Here is a 13,480-nt window from a genome sequence, read left to right as displayed (position 1 = left end):
AAACCTAGGAAGACAACTTTATCTGTAAAGAAAGAGCACTTCTTGAGGTTACCATATAAACTCTCCTTCCTAAGGGTTGTGGAAACTTGAGTTAGGTGGTCTAAGTATTGCTCCCTAGACTTACTATAAATGAGGATATCATCAAAGTACACAACCAGGAATTTTCCCATAAAAGGCTTGAGCACTTGAGTCATCACTCTCATAAAGGTACTAGGAGCATTGGACAATCTAAAAGGCATAACCATCCACTCATATAAACCATCTTTCGTCTTGAAGGCAGTTTTCCACTCATCACCAGGACGAACCCTAATTTGATGATAGCCACTTTTCAAGTCTATCTTGGAGAAGATTGTTGCTCCAACCATCATATCCAACATGTCATCCAACCGAGGGATAGGAAAACGATACTTTATAGTGATCTTGTTGATGACACAACTATCAACACACATCCTCTAAGTCCCATCTTTCTTTGGAGTTAAGAGTGCAAGGATTGCACAAGGGCTCATGCTCTCACAAACAAAACCCTTCCTAAGTAATTCTTCTACTTGCCTTTGCAACTCGGCATGTTTTGCAGGGCTCATCCTATAATAAGGCAAGCTAGGTAGGGTCGCTCCGGGCACAAAATCTATGGCGTGTTGGATATCACGCATGGGTGGTAAATGATCGGGGAGTTCATCAGGGAAAACATCCTTAAATGACGTAGGACAACCACAATAGTATAATAGAATAGAAAATTGATAGGATAAACCCTAGGAGTCAGCACCTAAGGGTTGCTGGGAATCAGCACCAAGCAAACTGGAGTCGGCACCAGTGTAAAAGAAAACAAATATTTTTTTATAATTCTCAAAAGCTGTGTTACAATAATCAAAAAAGTGTTTAAATAGCTAATAACATAAAACCCTAACTATTAAATGTTCGGGCTTGCTTAATCTCAAGCCCAATAACTAATAGGCTCCATCCATAAGGCCACAGGTTGGGCCGTCTTCTTTTTGCTCTTCCTCCCATACGTGTGTATAATTGGGGGCCTATATCTTGTGTCCGCACCAGATATAGCCCATTGTGGATCCTATATGCAGGATATAGAAACTGCTGTTTTGGTAATTAAGGTTCTTATTGTTGTTTTTGAGAGAGTGAAAAACTGTATGGCCGTACTCTATATTTTTCCCTGATAATAATGAAATCCCTGCAACTCCGTGGATGAAGGCAAATTGCCGAACCACGTAAATACTGTCTGGTGTATGTGATTATTTTTCTTTGGCATGTGTTTCTTCTATTTTTATTTCTCATAGGTTTAGGAATTTCGTGTTAATTCCCTACAGTTGGCAGATGGTTTTCCTTCCAATTTGGTGGAATCAGCCAATGTTCCGCTTCATTTTTTTTTTTAAATTGATTGTATTTCTCTCATGTATAGACGGTGTACTAGGTTTGCTTTTTCCTAATAAAATTTTTCGTTACTTATAAAAAAAAATGTTATAAATTCATTTTAAAATATTTGATAATAAATTATTTATATGACCAATTTATAATACTCATTAAATATTACTATTTCAGAAATAAATTTCAATTACTTTGAGAAAGTGTAAAATTTTAATATTAATATAATTTGGAAAAAATGCTCATACACCCCCTAAACTTTAAACTAGTGGTCAGAACACCCCCTAAACTTTTATTTATGCCAATTTACTCCATAAACTTTATACAACTGTCAAATCAACACTTCTGTTAATCTTCTGTTAAAATCACAAACGGAATGCTCACGTACATCATGTGAAACTTTTAAATGCCTTGGTAAACTGAATCGGGAGAGAGAGACGATCAAACCAAAAGAAACACCATTGTCGGCCAGCTTACCTTTGACTACCACCATTGTTACCGTTGTTCTGCAAGAAAGGGAGACAATGCAAGTGCATTTATTCTGGTTTTGGTGGCGATTTACTATAATTTTCCCTGATGGTTGGTTTGTTCAAATTTTTTGTTGGGATTTGGTTGATTTCGGACTTGGTGGTTGACTTCTCTTGCTAGCTATATACTGGGTTTTTGTTAAAGATCTTGTGCTTACTATATGTTTGTCAATATTGCTTTGCAAAAAAGTGTCCACTAAACTGTCATTTTGATATCTGATTTCATCTTGATTTTATGCTTTATTTTCACATTGTTTCTTACGGGTTTGGTTTGATTTGAAACGAAGTGGGTTTTCCCATTTTGTTTCTTTATTTTTAGCATCAATATTATTATTCGTTATTTGTTTGTGGGTCGTGGAGGATTGGGAAGACAAAGAGCAAAACAAAAAAAAAAAATTAAATAAAAAAAAGAGGATTGGAAAATAGAGTGCGAGAAAAATAAAAAGGCATACTAGCGTCTATACGAGACGGTAACAACGGTGGCTTTTTGACGGCGAGGCGGTCGGCGATGATGATTCTTCTTGTTAGATCATCTCTCTTAAGTCTCAACTGAACCCTTGGTTTCTCTCTCCTCTCAACTGGTTCAGCCCTTGCTAATTTGGTATTTTTGAAGTTCACGTGAGATGCACATGAGCATTTCGTTTGTTATTTTAACGGATATTAAGAGAGGTGTTGATATAACAGTCATGTAAAGTTCATGGAGTAAATTGGCCGAAATAAAAGTTTAGGAGTGTTATGTCCATTAGCTTAAAGTTTAGAGAGTGTATGAGCATTTTTCCTATATAATTTAGAACTGAACCTATTGTAATATTGATAATCATTCTTTTTATATTCTTGATTGTGTGTTAAATATTTTTTGTTAGATTTTGTTTAAATTTATTTTTTTCTCTAAGAATATGTCACAATCTCACATGGTATAACCTTAGGCTAAAGGCATTAAACGGACTAAATGCTAAACTTTGATATAAGTAGAAACTTTTTTTTTTGACTGAAGAAATTTCTTTTTTTGAGAAGATGATAAAGTAGAAGCCTAAATGAAATGAAAATAATGTGATTGAATGGGCCACATACATGGCAGAATTGAAAATTTGGCTCGTCATCACATGTTATTCAGTATAACATAGTTTTTTATTTAACCTGTGCAATTGGTAGCATATTTGACATTTCCATTTTAGAAAGTATATAAGAGCATCCGTTGGAGCAAAAATTCCTATCTTTTTTAGCATAGAAATTTATTTTTTCTATTTTATATACTTATTTAACAAAACACCCTACATTTTATCTAATTTACACTACATTTCATTAAAATATCAAATTTTATTAATTTTTTTAGTTGTTTCTCTTTCTTCACACATTTGACACAACAACCACCATCCACACCCTCTTCCTTCATCCTCCAAATATGCTAAAAAAGAATAAAAAACTTAATGCAAAATGAATATTGCTAGTATAAATTTACATGATTGTTGTAGCAACCATATATTTTTACACAACTTTGCACGAGCTGATGTGAGTGAATTTCAGGCTTAGAGCACTTACAAGTTACATCAATGCTTGTTGTATAATATAAAAAAGGGAAATGCTAACAAATGCTCTTAGGACATTGGTTAACAATTCATATAAAAAAATTTATAGGAAAAGAAAAAAAAATTAATGTTTTGACTGCTTTTTTCATTTCACATAAAAGTGATGTCAAAACTTTCTTAAAATAGATTGTTAACCAATGCTCTAAGAGTACTCGTTAGCATGACCCAAAAAGGTAACTAATGCTCTAAGGGTACTCATTAGTATGACCCTATAAAAAAAACCACATTTAGGCAACCAACCCAAGATTCACGCACATTAGGATATTAAAAATTGTGTAAAAATATATGACTGTTATAGTAACCTTGTAAATTTACATTGACATTATTCATTTTATTTTTTTCTTTACATGTCCTGACTATGAATGAAGGGAGTGAATAGCAGTTGTTATTGTGTGAAAAAAGAGAAACAATTAACAAAATCAAGAAAAATTAATTTTTTAATGAAATGAAGTGTAAAATAGATAATCTGATGTTGGGTGTTTTGAAAAGTGAATATATAAAATAAAAAATAAGTTCTTATGCTAAAATAGGCAAGAATGTTTTTACAAGCTAATGCAAAATATGATATTTTTTCCATTATACAAACATTAACGCAAGTGCTCTTGTCCAATTTAAGACACCTGCGATGTTGACCTCACTACTATCCTGGAATCGCATTGAAATACAACAATTCCATGATTTCAATAACAATTATCTTTTTCAAGTTGAGACCTTTGATCTGATTCAACCATATTGTTCAACTAATTAAACTCTCAGAACAATAAAAACTCCATATGGAAATCATTCGAGCACTATGCCTATATGTATCCACATGTGTCTGCGTGTGTTTACGCCAGTGCCTCAGCTGTGTTTTAAGCAACTGTTAAACTCAAGCTGCTTTTATGAACGATTGTTTGGTTGAACAGCTGCCAGAGCTTTCTAACTTCTTGATATCGGTTTCAAGTTGGGAGTAATGACAGGTCTTCTTGTGAATGCACTTGAACTAGGAAAAATTTCAGGTCTAAATTCAACACACACACACATATATATAATGTTTTTCGGAAGCTGAAAAATAGAAAAAAATCATAAGAATTCAAAAAAAGCTCTGAATGCCCAACCAATTGCTGGAAACCCTCTCTAAAATCTTGGAATGAATTTAGGAATATAATTTGGGAAAAAGGCACGAGTCATTTTAACTAGCGGGCAAGGCGAGGCGATGTAGTGTGCACATAGGCATGCCAGTGAGTACGCTAGCATACCTAAATAACCTCCTTTGGGCATGACATGGCCTAGGCAGCGTGTTCATGCCAGACTGTCATGCCCTTGGTAGCGTGCACATAGGGCTGCCATTTTCTACAATACTTTTAACAAATAAACAATTAGTCTCTCAAACACACTCAAAAGCATCTACTTTTATGATACTAGAATACATTCTTCTTTGAATTTTCATATTAGGGTTTAGAGAATCAAAAGTACTTGGGTGTGGCAAATAATGTCTTAGCAATAACTTTTAAGTTAAAAATGATTAGCTTTGAGCAGCTCAATCAGCAGCTTGAGTGGTCTTTTGCTGATGTAAATCAAAGAACTTTGACCTAAAGGGGAGCACTTTAACAAGACTAAAATGTTGTATCAAAAAAAAAAAAAAAAGATTAAAATGCTTAAAAAATGATGTTGACAAGTGACATGGTAATAGAAGCAAACATCACAAAATTCATGTAGGCAAATAAAACCCCGAGTTTCTAACTTATTAGTTGTTAATCCAAAAAATAAACTCCCGAGTTTGAATACAATTGGAGCTCTGCTGCCTCAATCTTGATCTAATTTTATCCAATTTAAACACCAACAACCAACTCTAATTTCAAATTAGCTCCCTTGCAATCATAGTTATAATGTTGAATATCTACATAAATCGTGGAAGCTACCTAAATAGCAAAAGCAAACTGGAGTGAGCAATTTACTTCTAAAACATACAAGTAAATTATTTCATTGTATAGAGGAAGAATGTTGTGGAATTGGACCTAATTCAGCCGACAAATCCTTAATATTTTATTAGTCCAAAACCAAATCCGGTATTGTTTGGCTGAACTTATTTTATTTATAGAATAAAGTATGTAACATAAATAAACCTATTTGCTCCTCGAATAGGTTTCTATGAGGAGGAAAAATAGACATTTAAGATTTGATTATTAAAAAATTAAAAAAAGATACGTTCTACTTCAAATTGATCCATTTATGATTTAAATTAAATTTAAAATAATATGATACCATATACTCTATTAAAAACCTAAAATAAAATTTTTAAGTGTCGTATAAAGTTTGAAATATAGCTTGTTAAGTTTTACACAAAAAGAAACCTAAAATAAAATTTTTAATTGTAAAATGAAATCTTAGAGAATTTTAGCCTCTAACATCTTTAAAGATAAAAATTGATGTAGGTCGACTAGTTTTCTTGTCATTGAATAAAATACTTAAGTTTGAATCTTGCGTACATAAATTGGTGTCGGAAACCTACCAAAAAAAAAGTAGAAAAATAAGCCAGTTGATTTGTTATATAAATTCTTCTAAAAAAAAAAATTGTTATATGGAGCACTTTTTTTTTTCAAAATTTTTTATTTTTATTTATTTAGATACAAGTAAAACTCTAATTTTCAAGGTAAATATGATTAAAAATCTCATGGTTCAGCAATACTATTAGATTCTTTAATTTAATAGATGACAATTGAATGTATTATGTTTTGAGAACACATGATTTATTGAATTAGAATCTAGATTTAAATCCCTTCTCTCCCTCTTTATTAATTATAAAAACAAAAAACAAAAATATTTTAAAACAAAATAAAATCTTTAAGACTTTCTCTCCCTCTCCCAGCATATTAAAATAATTATTATTTTTAGGAAAACAAAATATCAAAACAAAATAAACTATGCATGTAGGTAGTAGGTTAAGGGCTTGTTTGGTACATATGTTTAAAAATTGAAAATTGTTATTTGAAAATATTATGAAAATATACGCGAGTGAAAAAGTATTTAAAAATGCTTAAAATATTATTTAAAAACTGAAAATAATTGTTTGGAAACAACCACCAAACACCCCAAGACTGCAGTAGTTTTGCTGTTCCCAAGTTCCCACTCCTTTTAATTCACTGAGCCACCGTTTCCTTTTCTCAATTTAATTGACCGTTGCTAAAATAAAATGTCCTGGTTCTAACGGCTTTTTAAGTTGACTCCTATCTCAATTTCCCGCCAATTTATTAGTAATTCGAAATTCCAAAACCCAAAGACAATTGGGTTTAAAGCTCCACTTTATAGTAAGTCTATAATGGAGGCCCCAAAACCACCCTCTCCTACGTCTACTTCAGATTTCTATGCTTATCTCCTCCAAACAAGCCTGAAATCCAAAGACCCATTTGCCGGAAAATTGATTCATGCTCGAATTATCAAAGCCGGGCTTCACCTCGGCGTGTTTCTGATGAATAATCTCATGACTTTCTATGCAAAAAGTGGGTTTGTTTCCGATGCACATCGCGTGTTTGATGAAATGAATGTGAGGACTATATTCTCTTGGAATACAATACTATCAGCGTATGCGAAACAGGGTAGGTTCGATAAGGCACACCGTGTGTTTGAGGAAATTCCTGACCGTGACTCCGTTTCGTGGACTACGATGATAGTGGGTTATAATCAAATGGGTCGTTTTGAAAATGCGATTCAGATGTTTTTAGAGATGGTTGGAAGTAGAGTTGCGCTAACACAGTACACAATTACTAATGTTCTTGCTTCATGTGCTGCCGTTGAAGCTTTGGATATTGGTCGGGAGGTTCACTCATTTGTAGTTAAACTTGGGCTCAGCAGTTGTATTCCTGTGGTGAATTCCTTGTTAAACATGTATGTGAAGTGTGGCGATCCGGTAACGGCAAAAGTTGTTTTCGATATGATGAGATTGAAGAACACATCAAGTTGGAATGTTATGATTTCATTACATATGAAGTCTGGTCGGGTTGACCTTGCTCTTGCCCAATTCGAACAAATGGAAGTACGAGATATAGTTTCGTGGAATTCAATGATTGCAGGTTGTAATCAGCATGGTTTTGATCTTGAGGCGCTGGAAATTTTCTCAAACTTGTTGAAGAATTCTTCATTAAGGCCCGATAAGTTCACATTGGCAAGTGCTTTGTCAGCTTGTGCCAATCTTGAGAATTTAGATCCTGGGGAACAAATCCATGGCTATATCATTAGAACTGAGTTTGGTACGTCTGGGGCAGTGGGGAATGCTCTGATTTCAATGTACGCCAAGTCTGGTGGGGTTGAAATTGCACGAAAGATTGTAGAGCAAAGTGGGTCTTCAGACCTTGATATTATAGCTTTTACATCATTATTGGATGGCTACATCAAGCTTGGGAATATGAACCCAGCTAGAAAGATATTTGACTCACTAAGAGACCGTGATGTGGTTGCATGGACGGCGATGATTGTAGGTTATGTGCAAAATGGCTTGAATAATGATGCTTTGAAGCTCTTCAGATCAATGATTACAGAAGGCCCCAAGCCAAATAGCCACACACTAGCAGCCATGTTAAGTGTCAGTTCAAGTTTGGCATCTTTGTATCATGGCAAACAAATTCATGCAAGTTCCATAAGAACATGGGAAGTATTATCAGTTTCTGTGAGCAATGCTCTAATCACCATGTATGCCAAATCTGGAAGCCTTAACAATGCAAAGCAGGTATTCAATTTAGTACGGCAGAACAGAGATACTGTCTCTTGGACTTCCATGATTATAGCTTTGGCTCAACATGGCCATGGAGAAGAAGCCATTGAGCTTTTTGAGCAGATGCTGGCATATGGTATGAAGCCTGACCATATAACTTATGTTGGTGTGCTGTCTGCCTGTACACACGTGGGATTGGTGGAACAGGGTCGGAGATATTATAATTTGATGCAAGATGTACACAAAATTGAATCCACCTTAAGCCATTATGCATGCATGATTGACCTTTTTGGGCGTGCTGGATTGCTACAAGAAGCACATGATTTTATAAGAAGCATGCCTATTGAACCAGATGTCATATCTTGGGGTTCACTTTTATCTTCTTGTAAGGTTCATAAAAATGTGGAGTTGGCAAAAATTGCAGCTGAAAGATTGCTTCTTATTGAGCCTGATAACAGTGGGGCTTATTCAGCCCTTGCTAATTTATATTCAGCTTGTCGTAGATGGGAAGATGCTGCTAAAATTAGAAAGTCAATGAAGGATAGAGGGGTGAAGAAAGATCAAGGATTCAGTTGGCTTCAGATACAAAACAAAGTCCATGTCTTTGGGGTCGAAGATGGTCTTCACCCACAGAAAGATGCCATATATGGTATGATGGAAAAGATCTGGAAGGAAATAAAAAAGATGGGTTTCATTCCAGATACAGAATCAGTATTGCATGACCTTGAACCAGAGGTGAAAGAGCAGATCCTTAGACATCACAGTGAAAAACTTGCTATTGCATTTGGGCTAATAAGTACCCCAGAGAAAACTACATTGAGAATCATGAAGAACCTTAGAGTTTGTAATGACTGCCACTCTGCCATAAAATTTATCTCCAAGCTTGTGGGCAGAGAAATTATTGTGAGAGACTCCACTCGTTTTCACCATTTCAAGGATGGTTCCTGCTCATGTCAGGATTATTGGTAGGAACAGGAGTGGGATTTTAAGAAAAATCTCCTGTTATCATGGTGCTGTTGCCACTGATGATTGTCGATGTTCCAGAATAGGAATGTGAGTTCTTCGTGAAGGAGATCATTCTATTGATGCATCAGTGGCTGCTGCTCTTTGCTTGGGATCGTAAGCCCAGCATCAAGTGGCATTGGTGGAAAAGCCTTTATGCTTCTCAGGTTAGCAATTGGGAAGGCACAAGCCTTTGATATGAGAAAAACTGCCCCCTTGAAAGCTTCTGAGGTAGTCCAAATCACTTTACTCAAATCCTCTTTGGATTGGTTTTTGAACTTGAGTGCAAACAGTTCCTATTTAAGCATAATATTGTGACTTGTGCCAGAAGAATCTTTTGGGGTTTCTTTCTTTTTATACTTCCTTACAAGGGTTACATTACAATTGGCACTTTTTAGTAAAATTCTAATTTATCAAAAAAGAAAAATCATTATATTTTTATTTTTTCTACCTCATTCATGTATAATGTTGTGGAGCAATTGAGTTGTATGATTTGGTTCAAAAGCTCTTATTAGCCAGTACTCGATTTATATTACAATAATTGGCAATGTTTACTCGGTCAGAAGCTTCTACAAGTGTTTGGCTAGATAAAATTCTTCACTTGGAAGACCCAAGTTTGAGTAATTTTTGTAATTATGAACCTCATATTGCTTGTTGAACTGTATGGTCCATGTAAACTATTCTTGAAATCATTCTCTTACATGGTTATTCATTATCAAAATATGTATGCCAGCAATGCTGCTCTGAAAGCAGATGGTGCCCTCTCCATAGCACTTTCAAAGCTTGGAAACAACATGGAAGGCTTCCTTGGAAGAGGCTTGAAGGCCAGCTGAGTGTCTCACTCAGTTGGGATTTAAGATATCACCATATCTCCGCATGCAGATGGTCATGACAGAATGATCTTAGCAGATAAGGGACTCCGAGATATATTTACTTCAAATGGAAGTCTTTTGCAGCCGGGCAAAACCTGCTGGAGTGCGAAACCAGCACATACACTAGGGAAAGTTTCAAAATTTGGTCCAGTGGCCTTGTATAATGCCTCAATTGAATTATATTTGATTAGACATGTTCAGAAGGTTGGAGGGTTACTGAAAACGAAGGATTTGCAAAGATATAAAGTTAAATTAACAGAATCAATATCTGCTAACATTTTAGGGCTTAAATTGGTTGCTGTGCCTCCTCCTTCAGGGCCCCCCCAATGGTACTTGTGAGTATATCTCTGATCTGCTTTGGTCGTAAATTCTTCTTTTAATATTTTTACGGATTTTTTTTTGACCCAGCTTTCTTTGTCCACTGCCACAGATGCTAAACGTTGTTTCTCATGATGCAATTCTTTTGGGTGTTTCTGGCTCCCGTGGGTTCCATCGAGCAATTGAAGCTTTGAAGCATGTGTTTGCTGTGAGGATGAATCTTGGTGATCCTGTCTTTGTTGATGTGTTAAAATTTCTATCCGATATGCTCTCTCCTATGTTAGCTAAAGAACTAAACAAAAAAAAAATGACAATATGACATTTGATTTCAGTCATAATGGCAGTAGATAAGCTGCTTCATTGATAGAGACTCGGTAAGTCTATAAGATTTTAAAGAGAAATAATTCATAGCCAACCATAAGATTTTAAAGATTTTTTTTTTTTTTTTTTTTTTTTTTGAAAAGGAAATTTTTTTTTTTTTTGAGAGCTTGAGAAGGAGATTTTAAAGATATATAATATCCAAAAAATTTTATATTAAATTATAGTATATTGATTATTTGAGAAACTTACCTTTATGTTGTCCCAAAATCTTGTATGTAATTTAACAGAGTCCAATCATGTTGTGTCATGTTAGTGCCAAAGCTGAGGTCTTAATTAGTTCACTTTTTGGTTATTGAATGAAAAAAAATTAAAGTTTCTAATCTGTAAAAGCAACAGTTACGTGTCAAATATTGAAGTTTCTCTAATTTATTTTATTTTCCTGTTGATGGTCCTCAGACACTGAATTAATCATCAAAATTTGTGGTCTGCTTTATTTGCGTCACAATTCAACCGGTGACGAAAGTGTACATTTATGGTTCGTTTGGATTGAGAGGGAAGGAGGGGGAGTAGAGTAGATTTTGCACAAAATTAGCTCATTTTTAGCCAACTCTACTCTACTCTACTCCCCTCCACTCTCCCTCTTCCCCCTCTATCCAAACAGACCATTAAGCATACATAGATTAGTGTACATCTTAACACTATGCATACAATTTATTCTAATTAGACATTCAATGTTTCTTATATAGAAATGTTTTTTGCCTCAAGATTCAAATTGGTAGGGTTTGTTTTTTCAAATGGTCACTTCTCATTCATTTGAGTGACTGAAAATTGCATGAAAATTTTATAAAAAAAGGCTGCAATTTAGATATTATGGGCAGAAGTTGATGTTTAACTAGAACTGTGATTTGTCCTTACCTCTTCATGTCTATCATTTTTGGTTGCAGATGACCTATCATATATATTCACAATTTATAACCCAATTAGTTATACTAAATGCTGTTTTCTAACAGATGAAATGAGATCCGCGATCATGGCACCAGTTATCTGCCTATTATAGATCGCAAGTGAATTGCCGTAGCCAGGACTGCTACTGTAAATGGCTTATTTTGGTTCACTAGCACTTTCACCAAGTACGGGAATACTTCTAAATAATAAAATGGATGATTTCTCGATCCCTAGAAATGTTTCTGCAGATCTTCCACCACCAGCACCAGCTAATTTTATCAGCCCATGAAAATGGCCTTTCATTATCTTCCATGTCTACTACTATAGTCTTAAAGGTTTGCTTTAAGAGGGTTCTCCAATCAAGTTAGGAATGGGACCATTTTCAAACTACTAGATTAATTGCCTAATGGCCAAGACTTCCTGTTGCTTGTTGAGACCTTCAGAACAAACAACAGAATAGTAGAGTAGAATACACTCATACAGTACAATATTAGGCAGATATTTTAATTTTAGGGAATGTTTTTTAGTGTCCATTTGGGAACAATTTTCAGTAGTTTATTTGCATAATAAGAGACAAAAAATTAAAAGTTAGCTTATTTTTAGATTATTTGAAATAAAGTTGAGACAAAAAACATGCATAACTTGTCTACAGTATGAGCAAGTGCAAGCTGTTATTCTTTATATTATGCATAAGTGCATAACTTATGGAATATATTCATGTGCAACAAATGATGTGACCTTTCTTCTATTCTTTCTACAGGATGGGCAAGTACAATCTGTGGTAGGTGCTTGTGGGGAAGGCATGTTCATTGCTGAACTGCAGAGTTTCTCTCGAATCATTGTGCCAGGGGAATGGATTATAATAATGCATGCATAACTAATGGGTCTCACACCTTATCAAAAAAAAAAAAAACTTATGGGTCTCACATTTGTAGAGCCCGCTTTAAGCTTATGAGAGGTAGACTCCATGTAACAAGAGTAAGTAATACTTAAGGGGTGTTTGATTTATGTTTTCAAACAATAATTTTCAGTTTTTAAATAATATTAAATGTATTTTCACACACTTTTTCACCCACACTTATTTTCACAAATGTTTTTAAATAACAATTTTTAGTTTTTAAACACATGTACCAAATGACCCTTAAAACTCTGGAAAATGATTTTAAAACAATGTTATTTTTCCTTTTAACGCCAAGGTTTAGGTTAATGATTGTTGAAGTCATTAGTTAGACTTAAATATTTTTTTTTATTGAAATTGAACATTTCTTTTTATAGAGTCGCACAACATTAAGTTAAAGAATTATTTATTTGCTTATACCATTTTTTCAATACGGTGGTATCTGGTGACTGCAATTGAATCACCTATTATCGTATTCCTAATTTTAAAACCTTGCTACTTTTGATGGTACTACTGATAATGTTATCGAAATTTTAAGGTCACAAAAAAAAAAAATGTCACAATTAGTGTTGACTATTATGAGCAGTAGCAGACAATTAATTACAATTCGATGAATAAGATAGTTGTGATTTTTTTTTTTTTTTGAAAAGGAGCTTTTATATCCAATAAAACCAGCATAAGGAACAACAGCTTACAACAAACCCAGAAAACTACGTCATAAGCAGAGAGTCCATTTGAACCCACATAAAAACAGCGGGGGGGGGAATTCCTTTCCACAGGCCAGAGGACTCATTCCTATGCGCAAGCTGTGCAAGCTCATGCGCTACTACATTATACTCTCTGCTCAGGTAATTAAACATACAGCTTACTGGTACACCCAGTAGTAGCAGGTACCTAAGCTAGGGGCCACAAAATATTCTCCTACCCCTTTTGTCTTCGTACGGCGGGTG

General features: G+C 34.6%; 1 protein-coding gene and 1 pseudogene across 1 annotated transcript; both read left to right on the top strand.

The window, feature by feature from the left end:
- The first annotated feature begins 6,657 nt into the window (after positions 1–6,657).
- On the top strand, positions 6,658–12,685 carry LOC142624608 (pentatricopeptide repeat-containing protein At2g22070). The gene is made up of 4 exons (XM_075798255.1): positions 6,658–9,407; positions 9,910–10,383; positions 10,479–10,740; positions 12,393–12,685. Exon 1 carries the CDS (start codon positions 6,786–6,788, stop codon positions 9,141–9,143), a length of 2,358 nt encoding a protein of 785 aa, XP_075654370.1. The 5' UTR covers positions 6,658–6,785; the 3' UTR covers positions 9,144–9,407; positions 9,910–10,383; positions 10,479–10,740; positions 12,393–12,685.
- On the top strand, positions 9,160–12,685 carry LOC142624610 (glutathione hydrolase 1-like; annotated as a pseudogene).
- Positions 12,686–13,480: the final 795 nt, after the last annotated feature.

Source organism: Castanea sativa, chromosome 2, assembly GCF_040712315.1.
Source record: "Castanea sativa cultivar Marrone di Chiusa Pesio chromosome 2, ASM4071231v1".
NCBI classification, from domain to species: Eukaryota; Viridiplantae; Streptophyta; class Magnoliopsida; order Fagales; family Fagaceae; genus Castanea; species Castanea sativa.
The sequence above is the reverse complement of the archived record's forward strand: the minus strand, read 5'-3'. Positions and strand labels throughout refer to the sequence as shown.